The 20,611-nt window shown below is 46.2% G+C and overlaps 1 protein-coding gene across 1 annotated transcript in view; it reads right to left on the reverse strand.

Moving 5' to 3' along the window:
* The window catches only part of FGFR2 (fibroblast growth factor receptor 2), a 116,499-nt gene extending 101,834 nt beyond the window's left edge, over positions 1-14,665 (reverse strand). Inside the window, exons 1-2 of the mRNA XM_017508566.2 lie at positions 14,576-14,665; positions 10,348-10,624 (exon numbers count right to left, since the gene is read on the reverse strand). Of these exons, the coding sequence (XP_017364055.1) occupies positions 10,348-10,513 (166 nt within the window). The 5' untranslated portion in view covers positions 10,514-10,624; positions 14,576-14,665. The remainder of the gene's footprint in view (positions 1-10,347; positions 10,625-14,575) is intronic.
* Positions 14,666-20,611: the final 5,946 nt, after the last annotated feature.

A 20,611-nucleotide genomic window follows, 5' to 3' on the forward strand; every position in this document is an offset into this window, starting at 1 on the left:
TGTTGCCCAGGCTGGAGTGCAAAGGCCCGATCTTGGCTCACTGTAACCTCTGCCTCCCAGGTTCAAGCGATTCTCCTGTCTCAGCCTCCCGAGTAGCTGGAATTACAGGCACACACCACCACACCCAGCTAATTTTTGTATTTTTAGTAGAGACGGGGTTTCACCATGTTGGTCAGGCTGGTCTCAAACTCCTGACCTCAGGTGATCCAACCTTCTCGGCCTCCCAAAGTGCTGGGATTACAGGCGGGAGCCACCATGCCCAGCCCTAGTACTTCATTTTGGCAATTATTTGACAAAAGCCTGTCTCCCTCACTGAACTGTTTATTGCTTGCTATTCAGTCCCCACAGAAGCTGGGGCATAGTAGGTCTCAAAAATTATTTGGGGAACAAATGGATGAAAAAAACTCAAAGAAACCACAGCAATTATCCTGCAATCTAAAAATCGTGTTTATACCATCTTGCCTCCGCCAAGCTCTGAAAGTTGTCATTGCACTGTGAGCTGCAAATTTAAGGGGGAAATTTGCAGTGTCTCCTTCTAGTCAAGAATTCTATGGCCGGGCATGGTGGCTCATACCTATAATCCCAGGACTTCAAGAGGCTAAGTTGGGTGGATCACCTGAGGTCAGGAGTTCGAGACCAGCCTGGCCAACATGCTGAAACTCCACCTCTACTAAAAATACAAAAGTTAGCCAGGTGTGGTGGTACACGTCTGTAATCCCAGCAACTCCAGAGGCTGAGGCAGAAGAATTGCTTGAACCTGGGAGACAAAGGTTGCAGTGAGCTGAGATCGCACCACTGCACTCCAGCCTGGGCAACAGAGGAAGACTCCATCCCAGAAAAAAAAAGGAATTCCACAACTTTCCTCTAAAACTCAAATCCCACTTTGAAAAGCCTGGGACCCCTGAGTGTTCTACAATCACTGTACAAGTGGCCGAGAACAAAGCTCAGCTGGCTAAACCAGCCTTGATTCACCTCCATATTCACTGGTACTGGGGTTTACTTTTTTTTTAATTTTTAAATAAATACTATATTTCAGCTCCTGCCCACTTCAGTACTGTAGGTCCCATCACAATCTCCTCGAGGTCCCTTCCACACAGATGGAAATCTCAGCTAGGAGTGTTCAGGGGAGGTAACTACAGGCAAAGATGACCACAACATGTTACGGAGCTCCCCTCTCCAGCCTGGCCAAAAGCAGAACATACCACACCCCCCCACCCCACCCCAAATGATCCCATAACCTCTCTCCACTGTTCTTTACGGGGCCTAATGGCAATGTGACAGGGTATTTTGTATTTTGAAGCCTCAAACAGAAAACTCTTTTGCCAAAATACATTGTTCCTCATGAAGTATGTGTCTGCTATTATTATTACAGAGCTGCAACTGCCTTTTTTCAACAGAGGGGGGAAACAATGTCAACCTGGAACCATTTGGACTGCAAGCAGCAGGCTGATCCCATCCATGGGACTTGCAAAAGCCCGGAATAATAAAAAGGGTTGGACTAATCCAGGGCCTAGAGCTAGTCTTACATTTTAATTAACGTAAATGCCTCTCATCATACAATTATCATTATATACTATAGAGTAAACATCTTATTGGTCCAGGAAATATTGGGTTTAGATTTACTTTGACAGGAAGTAGGGCAGGGAAGAAATTAGCATTTAATGAACACCTACTCTGGGCCAGGAACTTCAATAGGGGATTTAAATTTCATTTGCATTTAATCTGGACATTCACCCTTCAAGATAGAGGCTATCTTTGAACCTCAGAGAGGCTATCTAACTTTTCTGAAGTCACAGCATCAGTAGATAATGAGAGAATCAAATCTACCTCCCAAGGTCACTTTCCCTCTGCTAGTTTATGTCTCCAGAAAGCATACCATGCACCATTCAAAATGATTTTATTCCATTCCATTTTTAAGAATGGCAGATACAGAATTTAGATTAAATGCATAGGGGATTCTTATTCTTTTAAAACTTTGAGTGGTTTTAAATTTGAAACATTTCCACGATATATATTAAATTGTGTGTCTGCTGCAGCCAGGTAGAAATGCAATACGTATTAGTGGCAATCCAGGAGGCTTAGCAGGACAAGAAGGCTCCTTAAGGCAGCCATACATCTTTGGGGGCAATCCCACTATCAACTGACAATCGGAACTTTTAGGGTGTTCAAAGAGTTTAAACTCTAAACTTAACCATTGCAATGATCTTGACATTCAATTTATAGCACATCCCCCCAAGCACATACATACACCATAGATATATACAGTTGGCCTTTTCAATGTCTAGATACTTTTAAAATATTACCACGGGTCACTATGGACAACTTAACAGTAAGCTGTCAGGTGTAAAAATGGGTCACATAGGCCAGGTGGTGGCTCACGCCTGTAATCCCAGCACTTTGGGAGGCAGAGGCGGGCAGATCACCTGAGGTTAGGAGTTCAAGGCCAGTCAGACCAAATGGTGAAACCCCATCTCTACTAAAACTACAAAAAATTAGCTGGGCATGGTGGTGGGCACCTGTGATCCCAGCTACTTGGGAAGCTGAGGGAGGAGAATCGCTTGAACCCTGGAGGCAGGGGTTGCAGTGAGCCAAGATCACGCCACTGCACTCCTGCCTGGGCAACAAGAGCGAAACCCTGCTGTCTCAAAAAATTAAAATTAAAATTAAAAACTAAAATAAAGTAATAAAAATGGATCACATATAGTAATATAGGAGCTCAAAGGTTCAAAAATAATCATGACGAGTTTATTAATGTTAGAGCTCAGAACTGAGTTGTCTCCAAGAAACGTGCTACATAAATCATACAAATAAATATGTCCCTTGTTCTCATTCCTGAATCTATCAGCATTTTCCTTATAAGCTATTTTTAGCCTTCTCATAAAACACATTCAGTATAACCTGAAATTCAATATGTGTGCATACCATTCTGAAATGAATTGGAATTTACCATTCTTTAGTTAGACAAGGGGTTAAAGAAAAGAATATACCACAGCTTAGCCCTCTCAGTACTGTCAAAAAGAATCAAATTTTTAAGTGGCCAAAGTTCCACCACGGCACAGAATTACTTCCGGTATTCCAAAGCAGAGAAAATGACATATTCAGCATCTGAAAGCTCTGCCATGGTACAAATTTCCCAAAACTGAAATTACTGAAAATCTAAAGCATGCCTATTTTACTTGACACACACCCTTCAAGGATGACTAAGGCTTGCACCAATGATTAAATACACATTTGTATGAATATGTAAACGGTAAGAGTTTGAAGTTATATAAATAGAAGTCAGCCACCACATATAAATCATGGCGAGGAAAGAGAAAATTGTAAAAAGTGTGACTTTTGTTCATTACAGAAGGACATGGCCAAGGCAATCCTAAGCAAAGATAACAAAGCTGGAGGAATCACATTACATTACCTGACTTCAAACTATACTGTGGGGCTACAGTAACCAAAACAGCATGGTACTGGTACAAAAACAGGCATGTAGACCAATGGAACAGAATAGAGAGCCCAGAAATAAGGCCGCACACTTGTGACCATCTGATCTTCGACAAAACTGACGAAAACAAGCAATGGGGAAAAGACTTCCTACTAAGCAAATGTGCTGGGATAACTGGCTAGCCATATGCAGAAGATTGAAACTGACCCCCTTCCTTATACCATATACAAAAAATCAACTCAAGATAGAAGAAAGACTTAAATGTAAAACCCAAAACTATAAAACCCTGGAAGACAACCTAGGCAATATACAATCCCGGACATAGGAATGGGCAAAGAATTCATGACAAAGACATCAAAAGCAATTGCAACAAAAGCAAAAATTGACAAATGGGATCTAATTAAACTTAAGAGCTTCTGCACTCAAAAGAAACTATCAACAGAGTAAACAGACAACCTACATAATGGAAAAAATATTTGCGAACTATGCATCTGGCAAAGATCTAATGTCCAGCATCTATAAGAAACTTAAACAAATTTACAAGAGAAAAACAACCACATAAGAAGTGGGCAAAGGACATGAACAGACAATTTTCAAAATAAGACATACATGTGTCCAACAAGCATATGAAAACAAACTCAACATCACTAGAGGAATGCAAATCAAAACCACAATGAGACATCATTTCACACAAGTCAGAATGGCTATTAACAAAATGTCAAAAAATAATAGATGCTGGCGACGTGGCGGAGAAAAGGAAACACTTATATACTGTTAATAGGAATATAAATTAGCTCAATAACTGTGGAAAGCAGTGTGGTGATTATTCAAAGAGGTAAAAGCAGAACTACCATTCAATCCAACAATCCCATTACAGGGTATATCCTGAAAAAAATATAAATCATTCTACCTTAAAGACACATACACACAAATATTCATTGCAGCACTATTCACAATAGCAAAGACATATAATTGACCTAAATGCTCATCAATAACAGACTGGACAAAGAAAAGGTAGTACCTATATACCATAGAATACTATGCAGCCATAAAAAAGAGCAAGATCATCTTTTGCAGGAACATGGATAACTGGCGGCCATTATCCTTAGCAAACTAACACAGGAACAGAAAACCAAATACTACATATTCTCATAAGTGGGAGCTAAATGATAAAAACTTATGAACACAAAGAAAAGAACAAAAGACACTGAGGTCTCCTCGAGGGTAGAGGGTGGGAGGAGAGAGAGGAGCAGAAAAAATAGCTATCGAGTACTAGGCTTAATACCTGAGTGATGAAATGATCTACACCACAAACCCCATGACAGGACTTTACCTATATAACAAACCTTCACATGTACCCCTAAACCTAAAATAAAAGTTAAATTAAAAAAAAAAAAAAAAAACTTGGCCTCAAGTTCTTGGCCAAACTACACTAAGCAGGCAAGTTAGGAAGACGGTGTGGTAAAGGTGAGGTATGTTTGGCAACACCAAGCATTCCAATGCTAGGAAAGCTAAAAAAAGTAGAGCCATCTCTAAATCTCATATGGGATACAGCAAAAAGATGAAAACATGCAAAACTTAAAGCTAGACGAGGCGTGGTGGCTCACACTTGTAATCCCAGCATCTTGGGAGATCAAGGCTGGAGGCTCACTTGAGGCCAGGAGTTGGGGAACAGCCTGAGCAACATGGCGAGACCCCATATCTAGAAAAAACTTTTAAAAAATTAGCCAGACATGGTGGCATGAGCCTGTGTCCCAGATACTCAGGAGGCTGGAGGACCCCGTGGGCCCAGGATTTCAAGGGTACAGTGAGCCAAGTTCAAGGGTACAGTAAGGGTACAACTGTACCATGGCACTCCAGCTCGGGTGGCAGATCAAGACTCTGTCTCAAAAAAAACAAAAACAAACCAAAGGCTAAAGTCATCTCTCAAGGAAAAAAAAAAAAATTAAACCTAAAGACCACAGGCATTTTGCACAGTTGCATAAAACCTACTGGATCAGAATTATCTGTGGAATAGCCTAAAAAACTTCCAAAACACAATTTCTGAACTGCCTACAGAGACGTCCTCCTGCTAAGAATCAAACCAGTACAGTGGAGAGCAGCACACCAGCTGTATTTCCTACCTAGCTTAACAGGCAGGCACCCAAAAATCAATTTCCCATGTTTTTCTTCAAAATTAGCCTCAATGGAAATGTAAGAGTAAGCTAGATTGGAGGGGGTTTTTAACAATTGCCCCAGCTAAACACACACCTAAACAACAGTCTGCAAACTGGAAGACTAGTAGGGTGCATTTTATTGAGCCTACGAACATTAAACAAAACACCTCCAGTTTAAACACTATTTCACAGCCATGTAATTATTCATTAAGCCTGATATTAGAAACATCTCATATTAGATTGCTATGGTTATCTGAATTCTCACCCTCAACTGGGTCAGAAAGACTTGAAAGGAATAAAGTCTTTATTTATGGCCTAATGCAGGGCTATAGGCATAGTAAGTTCTCTGTCTTTTAACTGGTTAAAATAAACAGACAAAACAGAAACACACACATATACCCCAAATTCCAATCGGAGAGATCCAGTGTAGAAATGATACAAGTACCAGTTCTCTGGGCTTGCCAGATTTCTGCTCAGTAAGTAATATTAAACACAGCTCTTTGCCTATGAATTGTGAAACACTTTAAATACTAATAAAGAATGCGTACTTCATTGTGTACTTAACTGCATAAGCCTGCATTTAGTTTAATTGACCAAGAATAAGTCCTTGTTCCAAAGTTAACTATCAAGTTACAGTCAACTCTTAAATATTAACACTCATATTGAGAAACAAAGATGCAGATAATACGAAACAGAAGATTATTTTAAATCTTTCACTTTTGGTATGCGGATATATTCTTTCTTCCTTTCTTTTAACTTGCTATTAAATGTCTATGGCTAATATTATGGCATTTACAATACTTCTAACAAAGGACTTAAACCCTACAGGAAAAACCTGACTTGGGGAGGTCTCCGTGCAGGTCCTGACCTCAATGTCTCTGCTACTGAACTTTGGACCAACTCACACTGGTCCAGAAGAGCATCAGCCCTCAGAAGATTGCCAAAAAATTGCTACATAAACTACATTTTTTTCAGGTTGTTACTTTTCAGAGTCAAGCTCTGTGGAGGGTGGGAAAGGGTTTAGGGCTGGAAAAGCCCTTTCATTTTAGCTCCTACTGGGTTGGTGTAAACAAAGATGCCAGTTAATGTCAACAATGCCTTAATTAACCAGAGAAGGTGACAACGTCAAGAAGAACTTGAAAGTAAGAGTTGCCTCCTCTGGGGTAATCAAGCTTGACTATACTTAAATATTTATAATGTTAATCAACAGAACAGGATTTGGCATTGAGGACTGCCCCACTTCAAGTCAATAACCATGTTTTCACTCCTCTGCCGGTCCCCTATTAACAATGAATGATCAACAGGAAATAGCACGAATGACCAGCTGGAAAAATCATACTTAATTTGAAATATTAAAAACCAAAATCTTCTAGAGATAATTTTCTTAGGTCAATTGAGTGGACCCAACCCCACTGCTACTATCTCAGAAAGTGTCCAGAAGACAAATGATATATGATATGACATGATATATGATACAATATGACATGACATGACATGATATGGTACAAAGCCAAAATGACTGAACACCACCTTTCCCTGAGGGGACAAAAATAAAGGATCCTCCGGCGTTAGGGCCCAGGCTTCTTCCTGGAACTTCTCAGTCACATTTTTCTCCTCTCCAATAGACATTATCTAAACCGAGCTTCCAAATAAATTAGCAAACCAAAAAGTCTTACAAGATAAGACCTTGGTGGACAGAAGGTCAAGGTAGAACTTATTGTTAACTAAAGCTATAGTTGTTCTAACCATGGAGAACTGGTGGGCAGGGGCACAGACACACACACACAGACACTCTCTCTCTCTCTCTCTCTCTCTCTCTCTGTCTCTCTCTCTCTCCAATTCAACAGCACAGAGCCTAAACTTGAGCCGATTTTCAGTTGTTAAAAACTCCTTTCTCATCTATAATTCAATGACCTTCCTAATCACCTTTGACACCATAGCAGGACTCCTGCAACAGAAGAACGGGTCTTAGGGCTCAATCAGTGGCGGGTATTAGACTAACAGATAAGGGGCAGTGCGGCCCCTAGAGAAAGCAAACACAGCTTCCTGGAAACACCACGGGCCTCCTCCATCCAAAAACAACTTTCTTCTCAACTTTCTCCAAAAGCCTAGATGGTTTTTGACACTGTGGCTCCTGGCTAGCCCACAGAACTGGGAAGGCCCATGTTCCCAGCTCACTGGCGACAATGGTGACAAGGCCATGCACCCAGTGCTTACTGGATGCCAACCCCTGTGCTAATTGCTCTTTATGTCCAGGTCAAATGGAAATCTCCTAACGACCTTTTGGGGGAATAGTCAGACTTGTGAGGACATTAATATTCAATGACTAGGCCGGGCACAGTGGTTCACACCTGTAATCCCAGCATTTTGGGAGGCCGAGGAGGGCAGGTCACCTGAGGTCAGGAGTTGGAGACCAGCCTGATCAACAAGGAGAAACCCCATCTCTATTATAAAATTACAAACTTAGCCAGGTGTGGTGGTGCATGCCTGTAATCCCAGCTACTCAGGAGGCTGAGGCAGGAGAATCACTTGATTAGGCGGAGGTTGCGGTGAGCCAAGGTGGTGCCATTGCACTCCAGCCTGGGTAACAAGAGCAAATCTCCGTTTCGTAAATGACTATTAATGAAGAGACTCTAAAGACCATCTTCTCAAACCCTCAGGTGACAGAAAGGGAAACTGAGGCCCCGGCCTTGCATGCTTTTCCAAAGCCTCCTCTTTGTCAGGTTTTGCACCTTCCTCTAAGACATCTTTTATTTTCCATCTCTTAATACTGGAAGCAAATGAACTCAGAGCTCATGGAAGCTATGAGCCCAGAAAAATGCAAAAAAGGCCATTAACAAAATATTCCCTAAAATGTCAAGAACTTCACGGACCTCCTTCCTGACCCGTAAATGCATCCACAGATCCCAGGTTGAGCAGGCCTGCTTCCAACAATACACACATTGTTGGACTTAAATTCTTACACAAAGACTCATTTGGGGAGTTTCGTCCCTCTCCACTATTTCTTCCCTCTGCCTCACCTGTCCCTCCCCGCATGTACACACACTTTTAAACTTCCTTCAAGAATTAAATACAGTACAACAAATCCTCCGGGACCATTTTACACTTTATGTTAAAATAAACTCACAATAACGCTGCCCAGAAAAACCAAATGAAAAATGACAGTTTTTCCCTAACCTGGGCTGCTCCTAAAGGCCACGCTGTAGGAAATCCCAGCTCAGCTTCCTCGGTTTATGCTGAGCCACACACTCAAGGGAAAACCAGCAATTAGGGAAACATCCATTTTAATTATTAGTAAAATTAAAGAAGTACAGGCATGACTTTCAGAAACCCGGAACTTTTTCCCTCTTACATGAAAGCCCTGTAAAAATGCACCACCATTACAAATTACATTCATCCTGATGTCCCAGCACAAGCCACCAAGAGGCAGTTCCATAATCGGCCTGTAGCTGTAGCTACACAAGCCTCAGACGCAAACTCCTACCAGCTTTCCTTCCCAGTGACCGCACCTGTTAATTACAAGAGCTGCCATTCTTCTGTGTAACCAAAAGTTCCCCAGTCCCACAGGATTGCTTCAGGTGACAAGTACTTTGGTCCTCATCCTTTAATGACACGTGCCCGGGGTCTTCCTGGGGAGCCCATGTTTCTCAGAACACTCATCTCAGATGGACACAACCCTCCTTCCTAAATTGTCCTGATCTGGCTAAGAAGGCTGGGCTCTCTGTCCTCTCCCCCACTACCCCACTGGGGAAGCATGCTGTTCATTCACCCCATGCACGGGACGTGCTCCCAGAGTGGCTCAGCTGACCCCAGGCACCACTCGGACTGCTGTGGGTTCCTAAAGCCAGGCAGGCACCAGGTGGGCTCTCCGCAAACAGGTTCATTAAGTGGCGATGAGTGCTGAGATCTGCCGTTTTATTCTCGGATTACCACTCAAAAAATAACTCAGCTACCAATATTCCCTACTGATGACAGATTTCAATGCAGCACCAAGTAGAGGCTTGGCTAACGTTGTCTCCAAAGGGCTAGGAGAAAGCTTCCAAATCTGAGCTGAATAATTCAGCTTCGTGTAGTCCTCACAACTGGACTTACACCTTGAAAATGAGATTTCCAAAGCTGTGACATGACTGCATGCCCTGTGACACTTGGAAGTTCTCAGAGATGTAGGAGATCCCCTGGCAGATTCCCTTTCGAGTTTACCCAAAATAGAATCTGCCACTCTGTTGATGATGCATTGCTTAAGTATCATGAATTACAAAGGCTAAAAACAATTCTAAGATGTCAAACCTCTCTCTCCGTACTAAACTTCAGAACCTTCTTTTCCCCTTAATGAAACTAAGACGTCAGCATTTCAGATGTTGGCAATTTCTCTTAGTGGTTCCTTTTGTCAGAAAATAGCAATTCTTTACATTTGTGAGCAGCGGGAGGGCTGCTGGGGAAGCCTAGAGAAGACAGTCATCCTCCCAAGGTTCGTCCCTTTCCCAGCTCTCTTGGGCACTGGATAAAGGTGAGCTAGCTCCCAGCTGCCTCCCTCACCCAGCACAGAGAAACACACACAGCAAGAAACCACCAACTACACCCTTCTGCCTGCAGTGTTGCTGCAAAGGACCTTCCCTCACCATAAAGAGACCATGATCAGTTACTCTTAGAAGCTTCATTTACAATGCAAGGGTAGCTGATTGTAAAACAGGCCTTAAGGATCTGCCCCCAGACAAATCCCAAAACAAACTTGAGAAGTGAAATTCAGTGACTTACCTTCTGGCTCTAACGTGGTATCCTCAACTAAACTGAATGAGGGCCGGGCCAGGGACAAGGTTGCCATGGTGACCACGACCAGGCAGAAGAAGCGACCCCAGCTGACCATGGGTACGGTACCAATCCCTGGTCCTCTTCCATATCTCCATGTGGACATTAATCCCATCTGCTCACTTCCTCTACGAGCATGGACCGCGAGCAATGCCTTCAGCCTGCGGTGGGCTCAGGGACCCAGGCGCTGCCGCTGCTGCCTCCGCCGCTGCCGCTGCTGCAGTCACTAAAGGAAAGAGATTGGCGAGTCAGGGAATCTTCCCCAATGCTAAATCACTCCAGCCCAAGTGGGATAAAACCATTTTTCAGCCTCTCGAATGCATGCAAACACAGTTCTTTTTCATTATCTGCAAAAGCCTTCCATCCTCACCTCAGAATCCCAGGTGATTCCACCAGACCGGTCCACAGAAATGTGTTAGGCTAATCTTTTTGAAAGCTTACTTTTAAGAAACAGAGATAAAACAGTAGCTGCAGGACTCAGATACGTGCAGCCACTTCAGTGAGGCAATGTGTGGGCTCTTCTACTATCCAGTATCGCCTCCACTGGCCTCAACGAGGGAAGCAATGTGACCTCAGTTTCAAGGGCAACCACAAAAGCAAGTTAAAAATGCTTGGGTTGGCATAACCAACTTCGTTCCCTTCTCTTAGACCAGCTGGGCTTTAGAAAGCTAAACTGTTGGAGGCATCTGCTCACAGCTCCGTATTTCTGATGGGCCAGAGCTCAGCTGAGCGGTCTGTCCCACCCTCACTGGAGCTCTCAGGAAGAAAGGAGATCAGCAAAATCAAAAGAATCCCAGGAAGGCTACAGAAAATTCCCACCAGTTTACACTTGTCAGGGTTCATTTTCGAATGGAGAAGTGTATTTCAGTCTTCCGCCAAGCAGCCACTTACAAAGAGTGAACACAACTGCGGTGCATTCAACACAGCTGATCCAAAAGGGACTTCGAAGCCTGAATTCCCTTCCCCTGTGACTAAATGGCAATCCCAGCCTGCTAAATGTCTTCGACCTCTGTAGAAGGATTAGGAAACTGAGCAGATGCAAATTCTGATGAATAATGCAGGAATTTATTAACAATGATGATGTAAATTATAGTCATGGCATGTGATTGGACCAATAACTTTCAATATGCTAACCTATTGGCTAAATTTTCAGAGTATAATTTAGAAGAGGACACTCAAATTACTATTCTATTCTGTTCACCCATTTGATCCAAGGGAAAGAGAATTTTCCAAGCTTCATATATTCCAAATAACTTTAATTTCACTCAGTACCCTCTATGACTAAGTATAGCGTCAAACTGCACAAACTTTAGAAAACAATTAAAACAATCACAAGAAGAGATACATCAAACTCAGGCTTCAGAATCTGTGAACCGCAGGAATGAACCACATTTATAAGACGGGATTAGAGAGAGGCCTTTAATACAAAAATCTCTAAACTCCACATTTTTTATGTACCCACTCGATTTCAAGTTATGACATAGGATTTCAACACTGCTGAAGCCTCCCCAAATCTCATCATAAAAACTGCTCCTTTTAGCTTTGACTGAGGATAAAAATGGATGAGGAAAAGAATATGCCACACCATTTCCAAAGGAGGAATAAAGAAAACCTCTGCTTCTAAGATAGCACAGGTGAAGCGGTGTGATTCACAGAAAAAGCAAGAAAAGTATGTGTGCAGCTTGTGTGTCTACAGTGTGTGTGTGTGCACACGGTGTGTGCGTGTGCTTTCAGATTGCTCAAAGGATTTTTCCTCCTTTTCTTTCCTCTTAAAGTCAAGAGCCTCAAAAGATAATTTCAGATCTATTTCTACATACATGTGGGAGGAAAGTACACAAACATTCTCATTGATTTACTAAGCATTTCCAGAATGCAGGGGAATTCTCTACCTCTAACAGGACTTCAGAACAATCCTGAGTCCTCGCAGAGGTTTCGCCCCAGGCTCCTTCCCCAGCCTCCTCACCCACCTGTCCCTGCCAGAGGAGCCTTGTTAGTTTCAGGCAGAGAAAGGTGGACAGGGCCCTCCACTGAATCTCAAGCCATTCCATCATCCCGCTAGCTCACACTAAAAATTTGCATTTCAGCCATTTCCAGGTCCAAGCTCCACAGCAGCCCCCTCCCCAAACCTCTGGAAGGCGGAGACCTAAGGCGACAGGTCTGCACAATTCCTCACCGAGTGGACAAAAGTATGGTGCGACCTCCTAGGCAGGATAATTAGGTCCCCAGGCTCGGTGTTGGGAACACAGGCCCAGCATGCCGCTGGCGGCCACAATCCCGGCTTCCTGCCTTCAATACCATAATCCTTCCTGGAGTCTGAGCCCCAGTGAAAGCCCCAGCGTGTTTATTTTTCCCCTTGAAAGGGAACTCTCTTCTCAGCCTGCACGCGGGAGGCGTTGTCACCCTCCCTCTGATGGATGGCTCTTCTCGGCCGCCCGCCCCCCACCCTCCCTCCACCCCGTCCATTTTCACCTCGGCACAAGCCTGCCCCCAAAGACGGGCAGAGTGACAAGCAGGAAGGGATTGGCTGCGGAGTGGTCCCCATGCCAGGCCTGTGCTGGGCTCTTCAATTTACCGTATTCCCAAAATCCCGACCCTCTAAGGAGGCAGGCCAGTACAGAGCCCTTCGCTTTGGGCTTCCGCGTAAGAGGTGATAGGTCCACTGCTGGCTCGGCCACAGGGAACACTGCTGTTTGGTTCCTGGGTAGATTTCACATCAGGAAAGTCAACAGTGCCCGGCTCCTCCAAAGCGCAGACCCATCTCTTCGCTTAAGGCCTCCCTATCTCTCCCCAGCTGAATAGGAGAGGGAGCTGTCAAGGGGTCACGTCTAGGGGAGAAATTCCTCAACAAATTGAAATCTCAAAAAACACAAACTGGGCCAGGACCCCAAATGCCCTCCCAGTTTCATGCTTGCGTCCAATCAGAACTCGCAGACAGCTTGGGGGTGCTCCCCACCACCCCCCTTTCGGGACAGCACTTCTTTCATTTGTTTGCCCGAAATATCGTTTTTCTCCCCCTTCTCGGGGCGCTAAAGAGCTCAGAGAAATCTGCATTTTAATTGACATTCCAGGGAGAGGGAGAGGGGCGCCTGATTGCTTTTCTTTTCAAACTAAACAGGCTTTTCAGATGAAAATGAGTCGAGGCCGGTGGAAGATTTACAGGGATTTGGGACCCGGGGACAATGGAATTTTAAATGTTGATAGCGTTTCACACCAAACACATAATGGGTGCCCTGAGTTTGAAAGCAGGTTTGCCTTTAAGGGTAGGTTTGATTGAATTGGGAGAAAGGAAAGGTCTGGAGAACGGTTTGCAAGGGAGCGGTCTGCCACGGGAGCGACCGAGGCTAGGGGCCCCCGGGCTGGCCTCCTGCGCCAGGTCCGCGGGCCGCGAGGGTCGGAGCCAGCGCCACGCAGGGCCCTCGGCTGATTTCCCTAGCGCGGCCCCGTCGCCGAAAGAATGAGCGCGCAAGTTAGAACTCGCCTGCGCTTTCGACATCTCCCAGCCGCTGCGGCGGAGCAGGCAGGCGAACTAGAAAAAGTCGGTCCAGTTCGCCCCCTAGCCCCAAGCGCGCTGCGCTCCCTCCAGCGCCGACAGCGGCTGCGGGCGAGGGGCGCCCCGGCATCGAAAACCGGGCACCCGGGCCGTTGCCTCCCCAACAGTGCCACCCCTGGCCATCACCACCCCTACGAGATGTCATTGGCCCCACCCCAGCGGCCCCCTCCCGAGACAGGGGTCTTCGCGGTGCATGGATGCTACGGAAGCTCCCAGGACCCGCGGATGGGGCACCTCGGAGATGCTCCGCGGGACCCGGTCTGCGGGGCTGTGCCACAGGCAGGCGAACCCTCCGCCCGTCTGCTCTGGGGTTGGAGGAACGCGCCCAGCCAGTAGGAAAGCGCCCGCCAGGGTTTGACAGGGAGGGGGGCGTCTGCACCAGGGGCAGATGTCAGCATCTGGATGAAGGTGGCAGAGGCAGAACTTCCCCAACAAGGGCCGTCAGCACGCACCCACCTCCCCCATCACCTATGCAGCCACCGAGGGAGGCCAGGGAGCGTCCCCCACAATGCCAGTCCTTCCGCGCCCCCCGTCCGGAGGACGCTGCACCCGGCGTCCCGGGCTCCCTTGGCGCTTACTTCCCCGGCTGGCGGAGAAGCTCCCCGAGGCGTCTTGCGCGGCGATTACCTTGAATGGCAACGCTCCTCCGCGATCTGTGTTGTCCCCGCGCCCCGGGTGGGTCGGGATGGAGAAAGCGACGAGCCCGGTGTTGGGGGGAGCAACTCCAAAAGCAGAAAAGGGATCCTCGGGTCTTCGCCGGCGCCGAGGCTCCCGGACTTTACGCGCACCACAGGCTGCGGAGGAGCGCGGGCATGACGCTTGCGGGCTGCCTTCGGATTTGGGGAGCCAGAGGAAGAAAGGACTCAGGCTTGGCGTTGCCTCCACCAAACTTTGCTCGCGAGTTGCAAAGGCTCAGAGCGCGCAGGCAAGCTGCGGCCTCGGGGCCCCCGGGGCGCGCGGCCGGCCCCCGCCAGCCCGAGAGCAGTCCCCGCGCCTGGCGAGGTACGCCGCATGCAGCCCCGCGGCGCCCGAGCTTTGTGGCGGCCGCGCGCGCTCGCTCGCCCGCTCCGCACCCACCGCCCGCCCGCTCGGCTCTCCACCGCGCTCTCCTGCCGCCGCCGCCCGCGCCGCCGCCGCCGCCTCCTCGCGGCGGGTCACGCCCCCGCTGAAACCCGAGCCGTTTCCTGGACGGCGGCGCCCGCTCTGCCAATCAGCGCCGCGCGCCCGGGCCGCCCCGAGCCCCGCGCGGCTCCCGACGCCTCCGAGCCGCCCGAGACACCGGCCGGGGAGGCGAGGGCCCGGCCGCGATCCGGCCGTGGGGATGCAGCTACAGCCTCCGAATAAGGCCTGGTCCCGCGGCCCGCGCCACCTCCCCCCTCTTCCCCGGGCGAGCGAGGCTGGCCAGCGGCTCCCGGAGCGGCCGCGTTCAGTACCAGTGACCGAAGGCTCTAACCCTGCCCACCCCCTAAAGAGACTTTAAAATGCGTCTGCTTTTGGTACTGCGGGGAGGGTTGTCAGGCAACTGAAGCTTTCGGAGGAGAGGAAGCAGCCTGGAAATGTTCGCAGGACATTGCATTTTTCTGTCTTTCTAAACAATAGAAATGAGAGGAAAAAACTGAATATTAATGGAGGCCCTACTATGGGCGGGTCACATTACATAGGTGATTCTATTTCGCCTGCCCAACCACCCTGCAGAGTAATATTCCCAGTTTCTGATAAGGAAACTGAAGATCAGAGAGGTTAAGTAATTTGCCTAGGATCACACAGCTGGCTATTGAGAGAGCCTGACTTTGAATGTGGCTCTCTCAGAAAAAGCCAAAAATTGCATCCAAAAAGAAAAAGTGTTTAGTAATATATGTTTGGATTAATTAAAAGAAATTCAAAGGAGTCTAAAGATTCAACTCTACCACAAATAGCTGATCTTGGGCAAACTAATTCCTTCCTCTGAATCCTAGATTCAAAATCATAAATGCAAAATCTGATTCTTCAAGTGCACACCAAGCTGTAACTGGCTAAAGTTCCTATTTTCATTTACTCTTTTCCCTAAGCCGCGTCTTCGGATTCATTCGTTTTAAATATGCTTTTTCTTCCTCCTTATTCATCCAGCTCCGGAGCAGCCGTGCTCAGTTCAAGACGGTATAGATTAAAACTTTAATTATTTTTCTTTAGAAAAGGTCACTAAACCCAGAAATGCTTTAGAATCCTTTTGAGGCCTGAAGATAGATGAAGCATTGAGAACAAACCTGACTTGGAAAACAGACTTTTCCTGCCCTTAGAAACGTATTTGCACCTGTGTCACTAGCATTGCACACTTCCTAACATTTACAAAAATATTTTTTCAAGGTGCCACATGATTAGAAAATCATTTTTATTCACAATATAGCACAGAAAACGTTTATGCAAGTTACTTAAAAGCCACACAACAAATCCATTTAACTGCCTCAAGCAAAAGGCTGTAATATGGTATTTTGGAAGTTTGACAGCAACAAAATAAAAACTGGTTCTTAAACAAAATTATGCCTCCATATGCTTGGTGGGAGGGCATGTTTTTGGTCCGGTCCTCTAACCTGAATCAGTCCTGGAGCCCATATTAACAGACACCTGAGGCCAGGTGACACTTAGCCATTCACTGCCACCTGGGTTGTTCTGAGCCTAGCAGTATGTTTTCAAGTTCTCAGAGAAGGGATGCAGCCGAATGTGTCTGCCTGCTCCCAGGCTGCCTCTTACATCTTTATATTCCCCACCAATGGGAAACTCGAATGTCTCCGGACAGATTCCTTTCCCATCCTGCACCATATCCATCAGCCATTGAAAATGCTGTTAACACATTCTCACATAAATTAATGGTGCAGGAAGCCGCTGTCCCTATCCCCCATTCATCAATAGCTTTATGCACATTGAATGGAAAGGAAGCCTTCCACTGAAAGTGACAAATAAGAACACCTACTCTAATGTCCAGGCACAGTTTGCAGAATGTATTTTTTATGGAGATGAAAAGACACCCATCTATCAAAAGCTCCTTATTCCCTAAAGAGTGCTCATTTCTAAGAGAGTGAAACCCACAAGCCCACAACAGCAAACTCTTCAGTTCTGGGAAAAAAAAAAAAAAAAAAAAAACACAAACACACACAAAAAGCATGTTTAGGATTATTTTTAAAAAATAATTCTGTCCTCCTATGTAGTCTTCAAGTGACCTCCGACAGTCCAGGAAAACCTTTACACCAGCGAGGCTCCTGAATGAGAAAATAATCTCTTTACGGTTTTTTTTTTTTGTTTTTTTTTTTTCTTCTTCTCTTCCCTCTTCAAGTGGCTGGAACCCCTTTCGTCAATGGCCTCCCATGAATGGTGTTGCTAATAAAGCCTATTAATGAGCTTCCACCGCGGAGTGTGAATAGGTAAATAAGCCCCAATCTGCTGAGGTTCTGGGGCAAGGGCAGAAAAGCCAGTAAGAACTAAAGGTGACAGTTTGAACTGAACTGCGAACGCCATCACCAGGTTTCAGCTGAAAGAACCTCCAGACAAGGACACATTCACAGTCCCTCCACCCCCTACCGAGGTCCCTTTTCTTCGCAGTTTTCCCCCCTTTACAAAATGTCTTGAGTAGTCACCCTTTTTTTTCTCAAAAGCCCTCGAGACGCCCTTCTTTTTTCACTCTAGTAATGATACATCAATGGGAAGGAAGAAAAATGAGGACACCAGAACTCCGATGCCCCCAAAACTTTCAAGAAACAAATTGTGCTGCTGGCCCATTGGTGATGGGAAGAGAAAGAGGGGGTGGGAACGCTCACTGCCACGGGCCTCTCTCCTTTGAAGATTTGGAATTTTTCTTTCAATAATTTGTTTTGTAATGAGTGGCTGTTCCTGCACTTTCTGGAAACGATAGATGAATAAGGGCTCTGACATGAAGTGCTCATGAACCTTCCCGGGTGGATCTGAGCTCCCTGCAGCACTAGGAATTTCATTCTCTGAGCTATGTCTCAATAACGTCCACAGCATGAAAGAAGCACTCTAATGGAGGGACACAGAATAGTCCAAGGACTATGATAAGAGTATTTACTTCTGGGGAAGGGGAGGGGCTGGATCCCCTGACAGCTCCAGCCCATCTTCAGGGAGCTTGTGGCATTTAAGTGAAGCAAAACCATTGATCCCACTGCTGAACAGCATCAATGCTTCTAAACTTAGAACTGGGCCTGAATTCCAAAGCCCAGGCTTCCCCAGAGACAAAGTCCTTCTGGAAGTATCGCCTCACTTCCAGGCAAAGGGGGAATGGCTTTCTTAAGGTGAGAGGCTAAAGTAAGAGAGCTCTCTTCACTCAATAGCTGTGTGACCTGTGGCCGGGCATGGCGGCTCACACCTGTAATCCCAGCACTTTGGGAGGCCGAAGCAGGCAGATCACTTGAGGCCAAGAGTTCCAGACCAGCCTGAAAAAACACGGTGAAACGTCGTCTTTACTAAAAACAGGTGTGGTGGCTCACACCTGTAATCCCACCTACTCCGGAAGCTGAGACACAAGAATCACTTAAACCCGGAGGCAGAGGTTGCAGTGAGCTGAGATCGCCTCACTGTACTCCAGCCTGGGTGACAGAGCAAGACTTAGTCTCAAAAAAAAAAAAAAAAAAAACCAAAAGCTGTGTGACCTCAGGCCAGTTGCTTGAGTTCTCTGAGTTTTCCATTTTCTCAGCTGTAAAATGAGGAATATACTGGTTCTTATCTCCTAGATATTTAATGGGATCACTAAAAGGATTAAATGAGTTAGGTTGTGACAAGCAATTTGTTTTTTTGTTTTGTTTTGTTTGTTTATTCGTTGGTTTTTGTTTTTTTTGAGATGGAGTCTCTCTCTGTCGCCCAGGCTAGAGTACAGTGGCGTGATCTTAGCTCACTGCAACCTCTGCCTCTTGGGTTCAAGTGATTCTCCTTCCTCAGCCTCTCGAGTAGCTGGGACTACATGCACCCACACCTGGCTAATTTTTTATATTTTTAGTAGAGATGGGGTTTCACCATGTTGGCCAGGCTGGTCTTGAACTCCTGATCTCAAGTGATCCACCCACCTCAGCCTCTCAAAGTGCTGGGATTGCAGGTGTGAGCCACCGCACCCAGCCTGCCCTTAGTTGTTTTTTGTTTGGTTTGGTTTGATTTTTCGAGACACAATCTCTCTGTCCTCCCAGGCTGGAGGGCACTGGCACAATCACAGCTCACTGTAGCCTCAACCTCCTTGGCCTACGCAATCCTCCCACCTCAGCCTCCTGGGTAGCTGGGACTACAGGCATGCACCACCATGCCCAGCTAATTTTTGTATTGTTTTGTAGAGACAAGGGCCTCACTATGTTGCTCAGGCTGGTCTCAAACTCCTGGCCTTAAGCCATCCTACCTCCTTAGCCTCTTAAACCACTAAGATTACAGGCATGAGCCACCACGTCCGGCTTCACTTACACATTTTTATTCAGATGGTCCTCCTTGTTTTGAGAAACTTTGGCGAATGAGCAGGCTGTGTGTTTTCTATGAAGATTACTAGCCATACACAGGTAGTCCACACTGATAAGTGGTTTCCCTTGCCACGCTTTCAGTTACCTGAGGTCAGCCACAGTCTGAGAATAGGTGAGCATAGTACAGTAAGATATTTTAGGCTCATGCTTATAATCCCAGCACTTTAGGAGGCTAAGGCAGGCAGATCACCTGAGGTCAGGAGTTTGAGACCAGCTTGGCCAACATGGCAAAGCCCCGTCTCTACTAAAAATACAAAAAAATTAGCCAGACATGGTGGCATGTGCCTGTAGTCCCAGGTACTTGGGAGGCTGAGGCATGAGAATCTCTTAAACCGGGTGGTGGAGGTTGTGGTGAGCTGAGATGGGGCCACTGCACTCCAGCCTGGGCGACAGAGTGAGACTCCGTCTCAATAAAAATAAAAAATAATAAAAAAAGGGACATTTTAATTAAGAGACCACATTCGTGTAACTTCTATTAGAGTATATTATTATAATTGTGCTATTTTGTTATTAGTTATTATTGTTACTTTTTTCCCCCACTCTGTTGCCCAGGCTGGAGTGTAGTGGTACCATCGTGGCTCACTGCAACCTCCACCTCGTGGGTTTGAGCTATTCTCCTGCCTCAGCCTCCAAAGTACCTGGGACTATTGGCACCTGACACCATGCCCAGCTAATTTTGGTATTTTTAGTAGAGACGGGGTTTTGCCAGGTTGGCCAGGCTGGTCTCGAACTCCTAGCCTCAAATGATCCACCTACAGTTTCATCTGCTGAATTTGCATAGTCTTCACAATAGGGGACGAATACAGGAGCAATTTGTGGTTCACAGAATGATTACTATCAGTAACAAATGGAAGTGAGAAATCTGTAAGAATTACCAAGACTTTCATTTGAGAAATTAAGACTTAAAATTCTGCCACACATTTGCTATTTACAAATGGGTAAGCCCGGGAGCAGTGGCTCATGCCTGTATTCCCAGCACTTTGGGAGGCCAAGGCGGGCAGATCACAGGTCAGGGGTGAGACCAGCCTGACCAAAATGGTGAAACCCCATCTCTATTAAAAATACCAAAATTAGGCCGGGCGCGGTGGCTCAAGCCTGTAATCCCAGCACTGTGGGAGGCCGAGGCGGGTGGATCACGAGGTCAAGAGATCGAGACCATCCTGGTCAACATGGTGAAACC

Source organism: Cebus imitator, unplaced genomic scaffold, assembly GCF_001604975.1.
Source record: "Cebus imitator isolate Cc_AM_T3 unplaced genomic scaffold, Cebus_imitator-1.0 Scaffold396, whole genome shotgun sequence".
Classification (NCBI taxonomy): domain Eukaryota; kingdom Metazoa; phylum Chordata; class Mammalia; order Primates; family Cebidae; genus Cebus; species Cebus imitator.